This window comes from Haliaeetus albicilla, chromosome 18, assembly GCF_947461875.1.
Source record: "Haliaeetus albicilla chromosome 18, bHalAlb1.1, whole genome shotgun sequence".
Classification (NCBI taxonomy): Eukaryota; Metazoa; Chordata; class Aves; order Accipitriformes; family Accipitridae; genus Haliaeetus; species Haliaeetus albicilla.
Window position 1 is genome coordinate 10,964,899 of NC_091500.1, and position 18,416 is coordinate 10,983,314.

Here is an 18,416-nt window from a genome sequence, read left to right on the forward strand (position 1 = left end):
ACAAGATAAGAGCAGTTGACTAACCTTGTAACGTTTTGGACAGGCCATGAAGGACAGAAATGAGAAGAGCTGGGTATGTTAATCATGTTACAGTGCAGAAAAGGAGATGTTGGCATGTTTAAACTAAACATGGACTCAGCTATTAAACTAAACTTGAAAAGCCTGCACAGCAAACATGTAAGAGTAGACCTGTGAAAACAGAAGTTCTGGAAATCTATTTAATATCCTGTGTCATAAGGCCTGGAAGAGTAAATGCCTCAATAGATAATTTAATGAAAAGTCAGTAGCAGAAACTAAAACTTCATTGACAAGTTACATGTTGAATGATGCCAATTCTCTTTAACTCTATGGAGATTGTTTCTCTATCTGTTCCTCTCTTTAGTAATTTTGGCTCTGTTTTGAAGCTAACTGATTTCTTGCAGTATTGGATGTTTGGGTTGCATCAAAGGGGGTTGAGAGTTCTCTGTTAATTCTAACAGTTCAGAGGGGAATTTAGAATTGTGGAAAGACTGGCCAAGACAGCTTGCTTTAAAAGTTTGTCCCAAAAAGCGTTCCTTCCTGTCCAGTTGTGCTTTCATCTCTGGAATGTACATTGTGAAAAACAGGATTTGATAGCTGCATGTTGAAAGTTTCTGTAATAGTACTGTAATTTTATTAGTTTGAGTATGTAGGGTAAAATGTTAGTTTTGTGAGTCTTCATTTTTACTAAGGTCTTGGAACTAGCTGAAGATTTTTGGAGTTTTGAAGTCATTCATGCTTTTTGCTAGTACCATCTATTTATTTAATATAAAATGACTATTAGTCATCTATAGTGATTATTAGACTGTAAAGTCTGTGTCTCAGTGAAAGTTTTATATTGTAAAATCACAAAATATACGTCAAATGCTGTTCACCTTGCTCCAAAATTGCCATGAATTTAATTTTCACTATGCAAGGAAACATATGATACGTCACATATTTATACAGAAGAGATGGATTAGAAGTGCTTGATATAAAGCAAATATATTCTAGATCAGAACAGGACAGTGCCCTTACTGCTAGAATGCAACAAACAGGGTGATGTGTGTTGCAGATAGATTAAGTTTGCCATACTGTTTTTCTCTTGGTTTCATTGATGTCAAAGATGAGCACTTGAGTTGAAGTGATACTAACCTTCTCAAATTGATTCAAAAATACTGAGCTGATACTGCTTAAGCATGGCTTAGGTCACTGAATACAGCAATAATATTATTGGTTTTGTCAGTGCCCTACTGCACTGACTTTGTTTCACAATGTCAATTAGCCAGTCTAAATTTACCTAGCCTTATTTTTGCAGAAAATTCTAGAGCTCATTCAAGCACCTGATGGACGTAGGCTGGCCTGAAGGTAGAAATTCTCTATTTGCAGAACTAACCAATGGGGCAGTACCAGTATGAGGTTTCCCAAACTGCCCTGTTCTCGCACACTGCTGTCCTAACTGGACAAGGAACATCCAGATCGATTAGAAGGATAATTTATTCTTCATGGCCAATTTAGTTGGAGACTGCCATCAAGGCTTAAAGTTATGATATGTGTTGCTGGTCTCAATGCAGTTCCATTTAGATATTTCTACCTATGCACATTTCACATAGGACAACTGTAATACTCAAACCCTGCCCATTCTTCCCAAGCCAGTGTCCATTTGAACAGTTGAACAAAAAAAATATTAGCAATTATTTGAACATCTTTCCCTAAGCAAGTACTGGATAGATCACAGAATGGACTGGGGACAAACACAACTGAATTAAGATTAGTGAACAATACAATTGCAGTAACTTCAATGTCTTCTTTAAATAATGACTAGTTAAATGGATCCTCATTTAATTTACTTTATAGCTGCTTTTCCACCTATTATGTTTGTTTTTCACACAGGCGTCTCCTGGCTGAAGCTGCTCTTCAGAAGCTGGATCTGCAGACTGCTGAACAAGCTTTTGTACGTTGCAAAGATTATCAAGGTATTAAATTTGTGAAGCGTCTAGGCAACCTGCAGAGTGAGGCAATGAAGCAAGCAGAAGTGGCAGCCTATTTTAGCAGATTTGAAGAAGCTGAAAGAATGTATCTGGATATGGACAGAAGGTAATTGCATGTAGTCATCTCAGCAGCAAATAAAGAAAAAAAAAAAGAAAAAAATTATCGTACAATCATAGAATGGTTTGGGTTGGAAGGGACCTTAAAGATCATCTAGTTCCAACCCCCGTGCCATAGGTAGGGACACCTTCCGCTACACCAGGTTGCTCAAGGCCCCATCCGACCTGGCCTTGAACACTGCCAGGGATGGGGAAGCCACAACCTCCCCGGGCAACCTGTTCCAGTGCCTCACCACCCTCACAGTGAAGAACGAACTTACATCTACTCTGAATCTACTCTCTTTCAGTTTAAATGCTTGCCTTAATAAGGAATGGCTGTTTTAGCACTGAAGACTCTTTACCAGTTTCTGGAAAGACAGAAAAGGATCAGATGGAGAGAATTTTGTTGTATCCATAGATAACCAATTTTGTATGTAAATCAGCACATTCGAAACTGTTCGCAAAACCTCAGCTGCTCTAGGTAGCATTGTGTTTCATAGATGTTTTTTTCGCAAGTATTTTGTCGGTATTTCAACTGGGATTCCAGAAATACAAACAATCTTAACTAATGTTTAATTTATGTACTGTTGCTCTTAGCTAGTAGCCAAGTACATTCTTTCCAATTACATATACAAACAACAGAGTTTTTAATGAACTGTAATCTCTGGAAAGGCAGAAAGGACTCTGGATGAAATTGACCAATCAATGGAATTTTTGCTCAGGAATGAAAACAAACAATGCAAAATTACAGTATTACTGGGACATATAAATTAACGCTAAGTAATTAGCTAAAGCACTGCCTTTCCTGAAAAAGGATAATGAGAAATAATAAGCAGCAGTTGTATAATGTAGCCTGTAGGTGGTAGTCAAACATGGAGAAGCATGAATCACTTCTGCACATGTGAAAATTTTAAGCTTTGATTAACGGAGCCATGAAAAAAAGTAGGGAATGATGGAGAAAAAATTATTTCTTCTTTCATGCTATAAGAATGAGAAACCTTCCTCTTCTCCAGTAAGGAGTGGGGCAGGAGGCAGGAGCTGGGGAGAGATGATGTTAGAGCCTGGTAATGGAAAACTTTCTTGCACATAATTAATTAGGCAATGGAATTATGCTGGTTCAGAGAGGTGGACTGCCTCATAAGCACTTCGGCTGCACTGTAACACTGATTTTTAGATATGGCATATTCCTTTCCACGTGGCTGAAGAGAAATTTGGCCATTATAGGATTGCAGAAGTCAGACTTAGTTTTTTTAACTGGTTTCTTCAACAGAAGAGCATCTTATTTTCCAGCTACAAGAATGTGGGAATTCTGAATTGACCTTATGTGTCTCCTCACCCCTAGAAAAGTCTTGATAAGGACCTACCATAAATCAGGCAGAAATAAATCTACTTTTCAAATACAATTTTAAATTTTTTAGACAGATGCTCTTATTTAGTTGACTGCACTGACTTGCTGTTGCCATCCTTAACTTACTTGTAAGTTTAGGGCATTTTTAAAAGACATGTATAGATCTCTCCCATTGATTTTCTATGCACCTGCAGAATAAGAGGAGACCTGAAGTAGCATCAGCCCAACTGTCTCGCCAGCTGCTCACTTAAGTCCTCACACAGGAGTATGGCTAATACGGAAGCGCATATAAAACCTGTGAGCTCTCTGAGTATTTGCTTTTATGAAATACTGTTTAAATTGTAAACAAGATATCCAGCATCACTGTGATACCTGCGATGTAGGTTATGAACATGAAAATACTTTTGGATACTTTTCTCAAGATTTTTGCTAGCTATTTTATTGTCTCTGACATTTTCCTGCTATTTTCTGTTTATACTAGAGATCTTGCCATTGGACTACGGATAAAACTGGGAGATTGGTTTAGAGTGTTGCAGCTACTGAAAACTGGCTCAGGTGATTCAGATGATGCCCTTCTTGAACAAGCACACAATGCTATTGGAGATTATTTTGCAGACCGTCAGAAATGGTATGTTCTGTAGAGGAACTAGTAAGAAGGAAATTGCAAAGGAAATTGTAAAACTGATGACAAGACTTAATTTATGAGGAGGCATAGATGTCAGGAAAGTCAGGATGCAAGATATGGGATAATTTTTGGAATGATGAGATTTAGCCCAGATCTTTATGGTTCCATTGCTGCATGTACCTTTCAACAGAGAGCTGTTGATCAACAATCTAAAGAATGAAGGTGATAAAGATCTCAGTTTTGCCAGAAGTGTGTCTGCTTCAAAGGAGGGGAGGGGAAGAAAAATACCTATACAGTTGTATTAGGCTGGATATAGAAAGTATTGAAGAAAATCAGTTAAAAGTAGGAGAGAATTATTAAACATCAGTGAATTTCAAAACTAATCACAAGCTTTCTAGAATGCTTAAACCCACAAATATTTGAAAAGGTCCAGAGTTCTCCCTAACCTGGATCTGTCTCCAGCTATTGCCCAAACTGGGCACCCAAGGAAGATTTTAAGAACAGTGCATGCATGTAATGGTATTTCTCCAGAACACATTTTGCAGTCAGGTACTTACTGAGCCAGAAGTGACTTCTTTGTAGTTAATAACTTGCAGAGAAATATTCTTTCATGAACTTTTCTTGTTGCCTTCTAAGCCCATGTAAACTTTTAGTGTCCAGGACACTGTCTCATAGAGTTCCACAGCTCCACTATGTATTGCAATTACCCAGACTATATTATCACAAAGAGCTTGGGTCCCAACGCAGTTGAAAACTTGTGACTAGATTTTCAAAGTTGGTTTTTAGATGCTTTAGGTAACTTTGGAGAATGGTCTTGGAGATTTTAGTGCTTGTGTTTTAAAATATGGAGGCACAACAGTAAAGCCTTTTTCTGAAAGTTTAGTTGTAAGTTGTCCATTATCAGCCATGATCTGTGCAGATGTGGGAATGCAGTTTTAAGATTCCTTGACTTCCTAACCTTATGCTAGTCATAGAATCAATCTTGCTACTACTTCAATATAATGATCTCTGAAAATTAAAACTTTTAGTGCATTTTAGAAAAACAGTTAAATACTAGCCACAAAAGTGCTCTCAAGCAAAGTTACATATTTAAAATTGTCATTTTATATTTACTAATTCAAAAGGCTTACACAATGAGAAGCTTCACTTGTGTTTATATATCAGAAGCCACCACATTTTTTTTTTTTTATTAGGTTAAATGCTGTCCAGTATTATGTACAAGGACGAAACCAGGAACGTTTAGCTGAATGTTACTACATGCTAGAGGACTACCAAGGACTGCAGAATCTAGCTAACTCACTTCCAGAGAATAATAAGCTGCTCCCTGTAAGCAAAAAGCATGTTTATTTTTCACTGTCTTATGCTCAACTATTTATTTAAGATTTCCCATCTTGGGAGGGTTAAGAAAGAAAGAGTGAAAGAATGCAGTGTATGACCAACTCACGTAAGCATAATGGGGTTACTTTGGTATTGATCTCCAATAATAATAATAATAATTTTTCATACTCCATCATTTTTCCTTTCCCTTATTGTCCAGGTTCCCCAGAAAGATTATTCATCACGCTTTATGGCCACATGGTGAAGTCACTGATTCCCTCCCCAAATTGTGTCATTTCTCTCTAAAATGGCTATGCTTCACTGAGAAATCACTCCTCATGGCTGGACACTAACTTTAGCTTTCATTATGTCATCTAGTCTGTACTGGTTTTTTTTTTTTTTCCCCAAATTCTTCCTGGTTGCTATACCTGGTTTAACTTCTTACATAGTAGCTCTGGTGGGAATGGTAATGTACAATGAAAATTGAAGATACGCTGCTGAAAGGGGGGAAAGTAGGTGGTATAGCCTGAAATGACCTAGTAAGTAATAGCTAATTTAAAACTATGATATGATTGATTAATCCAAAATGCTTGAAAAATGCAAAACACACTCATTTCATGCCATTTTCAGTTGTTTGAACAAAGCAAGACATGGCACTTTCTTTTTAACCTCTTTCTAATAGTGAAGTTTCGTGAAATACTCTAAATAGTAAGAACACAGTCCTTCTGGTATGATTTGATTTGAAAGAAAAATTTTTAAATAGCATTTTTTAAAATTTAGAAACAGCATGTGAAGGTATCATGCTGTTCTAAAGATTTACAATGGTGCATGTTTTCTTCACAGGATCCATGAAGCAAACAATCCCTTTTCCCCACCTTCTTGAAATGAAATTAAATTAAACAAGAATATAATAGTACTGTAGTTGCTACGCAACATACTAAAAATCTGGAAGTGAATTTAACACAGTGCTAATGCTTTTTGCAGGATATAGCTTATATGTTTGTAAGAGTGGGGATGTGTGAACAAGCAGTGTCAGCCTTTCTGAAATGTAATCGACCAAAGGATGCAGTAGATACCTGTGTACATCTCAACCAGGTAAAACAGCAGTAGATAATCTGCTTTACCGATACCAATTTAACAGTGAGATTTCTATCCTAATGCCGAGTTAAATACAAGTCCTTGTTAAGTGTCTGATGATTCGTCATGATTTCTGGAAAATTCATACTTCAGTGCTTAAGCCAGTTATCTGAAATTAGGATTAGACCAGTGGAGGGACAAAGCTATATGCAGCAGTGCTACTTCTGTGTGTGTGTGGTAAGTATGCTCAGCATATAGACATTTGTGGCCTTTGTAAAGCTAGGCTGTGCTGCCTCCTGATGGAATGGGAGGAAGACTGGAGAGCTCCTGGCTGCTCATTTTCCACATACCTCTCCTTCCTTGCACAGATGCAAATGTATTTGTGGCTGTGTTTAGGATGTAGCTGGAAAAGAACTGATCTGAAAAATGATCTATATGTTTACAGCTAGAGCTGTTCCCCAGCATGACTTATCAGTGCAAACGTTTGTGTCAACACAAATAAGAGAGAAACTGAGAATGGCTACAAGGAACTTGACGTATGGGAATGGCAGGACTGGCTAGTGCTGGCTTTATGTGAACAATTTCCTAGTTTATGGATCTGAAGGGCTATTAGGTATGAGATTCTGCTAAGTTTCTCAGTCCTGCCAAACTTTTGATCTGGGGCAAACACAGTAGCCAAACTGCTGAAAACCAGGAAAATTCACGGGCAAAATGAGGTGTATAGAAGGATAAGTAAAGTGGTATTGTTTGTGCCTTAAGCTTATGGGCTAAAGTCCTCTTTTAGACATGCTTTTGACAGTCTGGGTTTTAATAATATCAGAAGTGTTGAAAACCACATGTCCAGCTAAGAGCAGCAATGAAGTGATTTTGCAAAGCTTTTACCAAAGCAGAAGCAACTGCTTTGTATGTGGTTTTGGACAGAAGTCCAGCATTTGTTTCACAGGCCTGCTGTATCACATGATTGACAATGATGTTAGCATTTGCATTCTCTTGCTTTTTACTTTAATTTTATAGTAGCCTGGCTCTAAATGGCGATGAAATATTGCACACAAATGTTGCAGACTATTCATGGATAACTAGCTTGTTCTGAGAATGTATTTGAAAAAAATGAGGTTGATAATTGTCTGCTTTCATTTCTAGTGGAATAAAGCTGTGGAACTGGCTAAAAACCACAATATGAAAGAGATTGGATCCTTGTTAGCCAGATATGCAAGTCATTTACTGGAAAAGAATAAAATCCTTGATGCTATAGAACTCTATCGTAAAGCCAATTATTTCTTTGAAGCTGCTAAGCTCATGTTCAAGGTATTGCAGGTTTTATTTTTATGTCAAATAACTGGGGCTTTGGACTAGCTCTTATTATTTCCATGCTACTTTTGTTTTCTTGGGGATTATTTTAGTGTTAACAATGTCCAGGCAATAAGCAGATGTCATTATACAGGATACTGCAAAGATTAATCCAGCTCCTAAGTTCAGGTCTAACCTCTATCTGCACTAGTTACCCTGGATGTCCTCTGTAGCCAGTGGAGAGGACACTTTCAGGACACAAGCCATCTGATTTGAGACTTTCACTTCAGAATGAGATGAACTGCACCTCAGAAAAGGTCCTGTTGCCCTGCATTGCCTTGTAAAGGAGTATAGTAGACGGCCTGGGTGCAATGTCCACGTTATTTTATATGTTGTTTGGATTAGTTTTATCTCCTTTACTTTTAAAAATAGTAATGTCATTAACTGGAAGTTAAATTTTGGTATTTCTTCAACTGGTACCTTCAGTTAGAAACTGCTGTGGTGTGCTTTTAAGATAAAGATGTTGCTTAGATTTGGTTTGGCTGCAGAGATTTCTGTACATAGCTTATAAAGTCTGTAAGACTGATACATAATTTTTACAGCAAATATTTATAGTAATATATATGTATATATGTTACTTTCAAAAGCCATTCTTCTTTTCTGGGAAAACCACCAGACCTTATTGAAAGCTATGTATTTGTCACACTTCAGTGTTTAAAACTTGCTATTTTTTAGTTTATTTTTATATTAAGTCAATAGACTTATACATGGTTACACTGATTTATCCTTCCCGAGAATCTGGCTTTATATACTTGTTAGCTAAATAAATACAGAATAATGTGCATTCTTCACTTTGACATTTTAATTTATAGTTCTGTTTGCAGTCTAAATTATTACATTCAAATGCAGAATCGTTTTTTGGCGTGATTTCCTAGGTTTGTACAAGCATGCAATTGTCCAAGAGAATGAAGCGCCTCTTCTAATATATATATATATTTTTTTTTTATATCTACATTAAATTCCTTGGTTTTGTTTTTTAAGATTGCAGATGAAGAGTCAAAGAAAAGGACAAAGCCTTTGCGAGTTAAAAAGCTTTATGTATTATCAGCCTTACTTATAGAACAGTGCCATGAACAAATGCAAAATGCACAACGGGGGAAAGTTAAAGGAAAAAGTTCAGAGGTAGTGTCTTTTACTTTTTCTTTCTTTCTGAATTCTGGTATGTCCTACCTAGTCAGAATAAATAAAGCTATCTTCATGTGAGGATATTATAGTTTTTTAATAACGCTTTTTCCTACTATGAACAAAGCTTTCCTTAAAGTAAGTCTTCCATGAAAACATATTGTTTAAAGTATTATTTTAAAACATTTAAATAATATGTATTAATAGATATTTTTCTTCCTAAGTTCAATGTGTTTGTCTTAATATTTTCACTATAACAATGAAAATCATACTAAAAACTCCACAATTTTTTTTTTTCTGCAAGACTCTCACGTTCCTGTCATTTAGGAGTAAGTATCAATCCCAAAGAGAGATCTGTGATTAGATTAAGCTGTGCTGGCTATGATTTAGCAGGAAGATGGCTCCAGATATGGCAGAAGCAAATGGAAGCATTTTTTTTTTCTGCTCACACTTTCATCTTCATGTGCACAAATGAAATAGTTTAGACAAAGTTTTAAGAGATCTGGTGTTGAAATGCAGTATTAATCCAAACTATGAACCAGTCTGCAGATGTGCACAGAATATATTTGTACACATGTATATGATATTTATCTTTGAAAATCTGCACCATATGTTCTGCCTATGCACTGTATAAAATGCCTAACAATGTTCACTTTAGGTCCATGTATTTCTATTTTCCCTAGTTAACACAGATGGTGTAATCACCAAGTACAGAAAAGTTCTTTTCATATATCCCCATTTCCTGCTGTATCTGTTTCGTATAAAAACTACTTGTGATACTGCTTTGTTTTCAGACTGCTTCAGCTTTGGCTGGTTTGCTAGAAGAAGATGTTCTTTCTTCAACTAATCGCTTTGCAGACAATGCTTGGCGAGGAGCTGAGGCTTACCATTTTTTCATACTTGCACAAAGACAGCTTTATAAAGGTTCTGTAGATGCAGCACTTAAAACAGGTAGGACTTCCATTTTTAACCCTGTAAAGAAACTGTTCAAATTTTGCAGATCTGCACAGCACATAAGTTCATTTGTAGTTGGCACATTTTTCTATTTTTGCTAGAAGCATGGAATTTAGAACAGAACCATATAATGAATTGAATGTGGCTGCAGTCAAGATAACTGGAAAGTATTTTCTTGGGAGACAATGCAAATTTTAACTTACCAAATATTACCTGGTTAAACTGGACAACATCTGTAGATGTTCTGTTGACTGTTTTGTTTCTTTCTTTAAATTACAAGGCATGCCTGAATTCATATCACTCCTCCCTGTAGAGCTTCAGAAAAAACTTGTGGGAGTTAGAGAAGCAAAGAGCGCCCTATACTTTGTCCAAGTAATGAAGGTCCATTTCAAATACTTCTAACATGTTTGTTTTTTTTTTTTAAAAAAAGTGTCTCAAAAAGGCACTTTAATTTCCCAGTCAGATCCCCTTATTTTTATTTATTTTTAAAAAGTGTTGAGCCACTTTGGTTCACTGTGTCCAATTTGTAAGACTAGTACTGTCTAATAGTAGCAAATGCTTCATACAGATGCTTGCACTTCACAGAAGACATGTAATAATTTCCTTCCCCCCCGCCATTTCTTAGCTCTTCATTTGCGAGATTATGAAGACATTATCCCTGCAGTTGAAATCTATTCCCTTTTGGCACTCTGCGCATGTGCAAACAGAGCATTTGATATTTGTTCTAAAGCCTTTGTTAAACTAGAATCCTTGGAAACTCTTAGGCCAGAGCAGAGGCAACAGTATGAAGACCTTGCTCTAGAGATATTCACGAGACATTGTCCGAAGTATAACAAAAAATCTGATCTGGATTATGCTCTTGAGAGGTAGGTTTATATTTATATGATACCGTAATAATACTAGCATTCTTTTCTGCTATTGTCTGCATTTGGGTTTTAGCAGGTTTTGTGTGACCAATTGGGTGTTTTGCTACTTAAACCAAATATTGGGCAAGAATGATGCAGGGTTAGCCAGTTTGCAGAAAGGGTAATACAACACTATTTTATTTGGGAGAATAGACACTGACTGCATTCGAGGAACTCAGTGTAAAGATATACCTTCATCTTAATTTGAAATACATGTGGACAGAGCACAGAAGTTTTAGGACCTTTGGTAAGGCGTCATGTGCCATTAAAGTAATAATGTTACCGTTTGCATCACCTTCGTGGTGTGATGCAAATGTCAACAAGTGAATGTTTAACCATTATTAACTAATAAGTCTCCAGTGTTTTGTGAATTACCTAAATCTACATGGTGTGAGAAGGTGAATATATCAAGTGAAAGAATTAGAATATGAAGGGCACCTTTAAGGGGTAAGTCCTTGGAGTGGCTGTACCCACAATGGTGTCTTTTACGTATGTTTCCTGCTAACAGCATGGAATTTGTATGGGAATTCATTGTGAATCGATTTTCTTTTTAATGAATAGGATTTTAATCTGTCTTGGTTTACTGTGCAGACGTACAGAATCTCACTAGTGGCTTTCATGTTGACTCTTCAGAGGAATAAATGTAATAGTAGTGCAGGTGTCTAATTGAACCTTACATTTATATGGCCTTTGCTGCTTCTTTTCACTTAATCTTTTGGATCTGCTGGTCCCGATTTGTTGACTGTATGGTTCTGGGGGTGTGCATTCTGTTGTGTGAAGATTTACATACTTGGCTATATTAACAGTGAAGTGTTACGTGATTTAATAACTTCTAATCAAAAAGTGGCACACAGCTGAATAGAGAAGCAGTATTTTACAGATGAGCATTGCAAGTTTTGTAGCTAGCTGTAGGCACACAATTAGGTATTTATGCTGTTTTGCAAATTACTACAAAATGAGTCTTTGTTGCTATTTTAAAACCATGTTTTTATTCTTTCAACTTTTTTTTTTTTTTTTTTTAATAGTGGAGATGAGAAACTTCCTATATGTGTTGCAACAGGAGACCCTATCCTGGAGTATCGATTCTGGATGTGCAATGTATGTAAGCATTGTATGAAAGCCAAAGAAGCGAGCAATTATAACTTCTGTCCTCTGTGCCACAGTACAGCATAGCAGAGGATAAAGGACTGTTTATCCTTGTTATCTGTTATGTCTCCTAAAAATACTCTATAAAACGTTACCAATGTACTACATTTTAAAATACAATTCAGGTACTCTATTGTAACAACAGATAGTGCCACTGTTAGAGAAAAGTTTTTTAAGAAAAACCCAGAAAACCCACAAGATAAACCTTTAGTGGTTCCATTTATGTGAAGAAACAACTGTGTAAGGCTGCATTTTTGTTACTTCTTTTTAGAAAGGTTTAAGGTAAAAAGCATTCTTTTCTAATGGTAAATTTAGCCTGGTTTCAAAACCGTGCAAACTGAATGTAGGTTCATCTTAGTATGTTTCAATCTGAGCAAGCTCCGTTTTTCATTTTTGTAATTCCATAGGAAATTACTGGGTTTTCTCAAAATGCATGGTTTTTTTGAAGGAAGTAATACCTGAGCTGAAGTAATGCCACGGTAGCTGTGATACTATTACTGTGTATGTTTTACTACCGCTGTTTTACTAGAGCGATGGTGCCAGTTTAGGCCTAAGTTTGTGCCGCTTTCTTTTGCCAAGTGTGTTTAAACCCACCGTAGCAATAAAGGGCTTGCGAACGGGAGCCATCGGTGCCGTCAGTCTGCCTCTGGCCTGCCGGCCTTTGTGATGCCTTCAGGAAACCTCTGTGAACCTTCAGAGCTTCAGGAGTCTGGTCATGAGCTTTTTTAAGTACCTTGAGGAGAGCAGCTGACGTCTGTCGAACAGCTTTCAAGAGCCGAACGCCCTCCCTGGGCCTCGGGGAGGTCTGAGGGAGGCGGTTTCGGCCAGACCCGCTCCGCGCCGTTCCGTTCCCCGGCGGGCTCTGTCAGCGCTGCACACGGCCCCGCTGCACACGGCCCCGCCGCCCGCCCGCAGGGGGCAGCGCGAGCCCCCTCACGGCTGTCCTCAGGGGCAGGCGGCGCCCCTCGCCTCAAACGAAGCCCGTTTGGTCTGGAAAACGCTAAGTACTACTGGTTCGGTTTGGGTTTTTTTTTTTCTTTTTCTGGCCTGCTGTTGGCGCTTGTTTGTCGCTCGCAGCCATGTCGGTCGGAGGGCTGCGCCGGTTTCCGCGCTCCGCCCGCGGCGGTGCGGGGGGGCCGGGTAGCCGGCAGAGCGCCGCCGCCGCCCCTGCTCCTCCCCTCGTCGGCTCCCGCAGGCGCTCCGACGCCGGCCCGGCCGCTGCCGTAGCCGTGAGGTAGCGACGCGCCCGCCCCGCGGTCCGGCGGAGGCGCCGCCATGGAGCGGGAGGCGGAGGAGGAGGCGCTGCTGTCGGCGGCGCAGGCGCAGTTGGCGGCGCGGCGGCTGTCGGCGGCGGAGGAGCTGTACAGCCGCTTCATCGCCCGCTGCGGGGGGCCCGCCGGCGGCACCGCCCCCCCAGGGTACGTGCCCGGGCCGGGGGGGGCCGGGGGGGCCGGTGTCGGCGCGGGTCCCGCCGTAACGGCCGCTCTCCCTCTGTCCCCGCGCAGCGCCGGCCGCGACCTGGCCACGGCCCTCAACGACCGCGGCCAGATCAAGTACTTGCGGGTGGAGTTCGCCGCCGCCGTGGAGGACTACACGGCCGCCATCGAGTGCCAGCCCGGCTTCGAGGTGCCCTACTACAACCGCGGCCTGGTGCTCTACCGGCTGGGTACGGGCCAGGCGCAGTCGGTCACGCCAGCGGCGCCGGGCCGGCGAGCCGAGCGGCGGTCCTGCCCCGGCCCGGCCCGCTCGGGGCTTCCCGCCTACCCGGGTCCCCTCCCGCCCGGGCTACCGGGAGCCCCGCTTTGTCCCGAGATTCACCCGCAGCTGGAGGGTGCTTCCCTCCGTTGTAGGGACGGAGAGTCCTGCCCGGCCCCGGCCGGGGAGGGCCGTCACTGCAGAAATACGTGGTGCGGACGGACGTTTCAGCTGCCGGTCTGCCCTGTGGGTGCAGTCAGAGAGCCTTGCTGCTCTAGATGGGGGGCTGTGTCATCTGAAACGATAACTGTTCGGGGAAAAATGGGGAAGGATGCAGTTTTCAGTTTAGGAGGAACTTGCACGAGGGGTAAAACTAGCCAATTCCAAATGTTGCCATTAACCTGAGGTAAAGCATCTCTTAAGCGGGAGCAGCCGTAGCGAGCTCAGCCTTCTCAGCTGTCTCTGCAGAATTTGCTGCCCCGGTTTGGAATACACCACACAAAAGTGGCACCCCTGGACCTTTTTGCTGGAGCTTGGCCATTGCAAAGTCAAGACCCAGAGCCTGAGGGACTAGAGAGAGCGCTAAGGGAAATGGAGCCTGACCAAGAGCCTCAGCTGGGAAGCAGTGTGCCTGTGTTCCAGGTTTAAGGCAGCCTGGCTATTGGTTAGTTGCCCGAGTGTGGGCCTTTTGGCTCCTTATCTTTGAATAAGCTGGCTGAACTGAGCCTTAAGCCCATTTTAGGTTCAAAAATAGGCACTTGGGTTCTTGCTCTGAAGACCTTTTGACTCCCGCTTGGGCTTCTGGGGAATCCAAATGTAGTGGGTCTAGTAAGTACAGCTGCTGCTTTTTGTTAGTGAGGGTATTGGGAGTCATTCTTTGGTTGCGGATTGTGAGTTTGAGCAGTTACAGAGAGATAATTTGTTCTTTCTTTTTTTTTTTTCTTTGGACAGGATGCTTTGATGAGGCCATGAAAGATTTCAGGAAAGTATTAGAGTTAAACCCCCAGTTTGAAGATGCTGCATTGAGTCTAAAACAGGCTATTCTTGATAAAGAAGAAAAACAAAAGCGGGGTTATTGAAAGTGCAGCTAGTGGTGTGAAAATGGTTTGCAAAACACCTGATTTTTGTCATTGACGGATGAAACACAAGGTCATTTACATCTGTTATGACCTACTGAAGAAACGTCGTTCTTGGGCAAATAAGTTATGATTTTGATTGCAAAATAAACTATTTTTTTATATTGTTAGAGTTGAGGAAAAGCATAATGTTAGATCTACGTGAGATACTTGTACAGAAGTGCTTCATAAAGATGTTGGAAGCTCAGTAACAGCAAATGAAGTCTGTAGTTCTCTTATTAAAACTGTGTTTCTGTACTCTTTCACGGATTGTTTTAAACAGTCTTTCATGAGGAAGAAAAACTATAAAACATTTAAATACTTAAGACTGGAGCTTGCGAGAAGTACAGGGATTTAATAATGATAGTGTTTGTCCACATTTAAATGTAAATTTGATTTAAGCTGAAAGTGCAGTTGTTAATTATAAGGTGCTGGCCTTGAGATGCTATGGTAACTGATTTTCTTTTCAGTTCAGAGTGCTTCTGTATTAAGAAACAAATTTAACAGAAACAATGAGATCTTTTTAGGAAATATCATCTGTACCTTGCATGAGGAACGTGGTATAAGAATTCAGTCCTATGTACATTTGTTCGCTCCTAGAGGTTGTTTTACCTAAGCAGGTGGGAACAAGGCATACCTATGTTTTTGTAACCCTATTGTAAAAGTATTGGGCAGCTTAATAATTGAATGAATAAAAATGAACATGTACTTTTTACCTTGTGATTGTCTGTAAAGAGGTTATTGTAGAGAATGTAGTTGGGCTATTCACAGTAGGAATTGTGGCTTTCTCCTTGTTACTGTAAAAGGTCAATTGCTTGAAGAATACAACATGAAATCTGATTGAACTGGCTGTGAATAGCTAGGCAGCTTCATTTCTCGCACGGTAAGAGGGACCATTGATGAAGTCTATAAATCATCGATAAGAAACACCCTCGTATGTTCATAGCAATACAAGTTCTAACAAAAGAAATACTCTTGCATTGCCCACGTGCGCATTAGGATTATTTTTTTAAAATAAATTATGCTAATGACCGCTCTGCTTCTTACGGTGAGTTTCTCCATGGATGATCCCGGAGCCTGCACAAGGGCAGGGCTCACTGAAGATGGTGGAACCCTCTGGGGTAAGTCACGAGAACAGACTTCAGCCTCTGAACATCTTCCCCAGCAGCCTTGCTGAGTTCTCTTTCAGCTTTGGGATGAAACACTGCAACAGGTGCAGTGAGCAGATTTGGAGTGCAGGGCTGAGAAGATGCCGCATTTACCTCTCCTGCTCCTGACAGTAGCAATGTTGAAGTTAAATAAATACAATGCATGATAGCAGAATGTAACCATTTACAGTTTGGAATAACAATGACCATTTTTTTCCAAAGGTTTAATTTTTTACTTTTCTGGATATATTAAGCATGTGCTTTGCTTCCATTTTTATATCTTAGTGCTCTGTCTCCAAAACAGCATCGATAATTCGAGGACTTGGCACATTTCATGCCACCTCAGTCTCAAAAATTGAGAAATCATACCAACTCTTGGTTGATGGCGAGAAGGTGAGCTAGAACTAAACCTGTTCCTGACTTACCATGCCAAGAAAATTTAAAAAGACAGTATGAGCAGTTGAACATGACTTGCAAAGTTTTATTTTGAGAGATCACAGGTGTGGTTCTGCACAGAACACTTTAAATGACAAGATACAGATAAAAATCAAAAGATTAACAGCACGTAAGTATTTTAGAGAACAAAGACGCTAGTAATAATATTCCTCATACTTCCCAGCTTGTGTTGTTTTGTGAACGTTACTCAATTACTTAAAATGCATTCATTGCTGGCACAGAAATATTCCACTGGACTGGGAGCAATTTTATCACAGATTCTCCACAGTATTTCCGTGTCTCTCCTGCAAAAGCATGAACTGTCGTGGTGCATTTTGGCGTAATTTGGAATTCTTTCAAGGTAATTTTGGCCAGTAACGTTCTCACACACATTTTCCCCTTTCACGTGCAACCATGAGTCACTTAGTTCTCTGGCTTTACATCACAAGACTAATTGGGGTTTTCAGTCTGAAATTATGAAATAGCATTGTGTGGTGTTCTTTCACTCAGGCCTGTTCAAAGGGTGTAAACCCCTGTTATTGATATAAAAACTTGAAGATATGTTTAGTAACTCCCCTTGTCCTGCAAGGTTTCCTGTTCATAATCCTTTAAGAATTAAAAGTCTAATGGAGAGCAGTAAAATTCTTTTTATGTAGTGTTTCCACATGAAATTCAGGCAACCTCTCAGCTTTTTAAAAGGAGCAGGGGTTGTGTGCTTTGGATGCTTTGCAATGCAGAGGTACTGTGGCTTTACACCTTCACCGGGCTTTAGGGGTTGTCTTTGCTTGGAAATTATAAACCTCTGTAGAGTGTCTGGGTCAATCCTGTCTGCCCCCTCCATTGCCCTTGTGAAACGTTCGCTAGTCAGAGTCGTGGTGCTGTACCAGTAAGTCCAACAGGCGATTGCTGCTAATGTACGTTGACTGTGTCTTTACCCTGGCCAGAAGTGTTTCAGACATGAATAATTCACAGCCGCTTTCCCAAGGTTTCCTACCTATAAACCTACTCTCCAAAAGCCCTTGACTCTTCCCCTCACACAGCCTTCAGTGGCAGCCCCTCTGTTTAGTTTGTTCCCCATAGCTGGGATTAATTTGGCAACAAGTAACAGGGTTCTCTACCTGGTGATTTCCTCAATACCTTACAGAATGGTTTTGTTTTTCTTTAGTATCTGGAACAACAGTCTTCAAGTTCTTAATTGCTCAGAGAAAAAGGCAAAGAGGTAACATCATCGCCCTGTGCTTTTCCCTACTACCCTGCTTGTCCTTCTGAAACACAGGAGGAGGAGTTGTCACAGCACTTGCAGTGTTGCAAGGCCTTTCCCTTGCTTTTGCAGAAAGGTAGGAAAAGATGACAAAATCCCAGGTCAGCAGGGCACACAGCAGTATGAGAAGTGTTTCATATACGTTTGGTGTGAGATACAGCGTGGGGAACAAGGAGAGCCATGCCGAAGGGAAAGCTGGCAGCGCGTTGAGGGGAAAGGGCTAGGTCTTCAAGTGGCCAGAATATGTTCCTCTTCCACATGCTTTCCCTCTGAGTGGACAACAGAGGTAATTCAGCATTAAAAACCTGAAAATCTTTGGCTGTTACAACCGAGGACTGCACTATGCACTGTCCCGTTTAGTTGGTAAAAAGTAAATTAGTAGAGAAAAGTGCGCTATTCAGATTTTGTGGGGAAGGAACGCCTTTGTAACAGTCAAGCTCGGCTATGCAGGTCGTGCTCTCCCCTGACTATCAGAAAGGGAAGAGTTCAAAAAGAAGCAAAACCAGTGTTCAAAACTGAAGATTGCTAGTAGAAGGATAACGTCCTATGTTCTTTTGTGTTAGCGGGTTATTGTCAGTCTGCCTAATCCTTTTAATAGAGGCAGAAGCTGGATCAGTAGAACAGGTGCAACCTCAGCCTGTGGCTTTCACACATGATGGAATGGCTGGTTGCTTTTTATGAAAAAAGTTTGCTGTGAGATCTTGTCAAGGTGGAGGCCCACCTAGCAGCATGTTGTGATCATTTCAGTTGAACTCTGTTTCTGAATATTAACTGCTTCTAAGATTTTCCTTGTAGGATCCCTTTAGTCCATGAGCAGGGAGGGATTGGATGCAGTCC

At 40.4% G+C, this 18,416-nt stretch overlaps 2 protein-coding genes across 5 annotated transcripts in view; both read left to right on the plus strand.

The window, feature by feature from the left end:
• WDR35 (WD repeat domain 35) overlaps positions 1 to 12,763 on the plus strand; it is a 46,204-nt gene extending 33,441 nt beyond the window's left edge. For 2 of the 4 annotated variants that reach the window (XM_069805733.1, XM_069805735.1), the window contains 9 exons: positions 1,891 to 2,094; positions 3,914 to 4,060; positions 5,251 to 5,383; positions 6,359 to 6,469; positions 7,592 to 7,756; positions 8,780 to 8,920; positions 9,715 to 9,871; positions 10,500 to 10,740; positions 11,805 to 12,547. In XM_069805733.1, coding sequence (XP_069661834.1) covers positions 1,891 to 2,094; positions 3,914 to 4,060; positions 5,251 to 5,383; positions 6,359 to 6,469; positions 7,592 to 7,756; positions 8,780 to 8,920; positions 9,715 to 9,871; positions 10,500 to 10,740; positions 11,805 to 11,952 — 1,447 coding nt within the window. In that variant the 3' untranslated portion in view covers positions 11,953 to 12,547. Of the gene's footprint in view, positions 1 to 1,890; positions 2,095 to 3,913; positions 4,061 to 5,250; positions 5,384 to 6,358; positions 6,470 to 7,591; positions 7,757 to 8,779; positions 8,921 to 9,714; positions 9,872 to 10,499; positions 10,741 to 11,804; positions 12,548 to 12,655 lie in introns of those variants that run through there. The other 2 variants (XM_069805736.1, XR_011328604.1) reach the window with 2 other exon arrangements.
• Positions 12,764 to 12,967: 204 nt separating this feature from the next.
• TTC32 (tetratricopeptide repeat domain 32) lies at positions 12,968 to 15,450 on the plus strand. Its single transcript, XM_069805737.1, has 3 exons — positions 12,968 to 13,343; positions 13,431 to 13,591; positions 14,572 to 15,450. The coding sequence occupies exons 1-3, from the start codon at positions 13,201 to 13,203 to the stop codon at positions 14,697 to 14,699; spliced, it is 432 nt and encodes a 143-aa protein (XP_069661838.1). The 5' UTR covers positions 12,968 to 13,200; the 3' UTR covers positions 14,700 to 15,450.
• Positions 15,451 to 18,416: the final 2,966 nt, after the last annotated feature.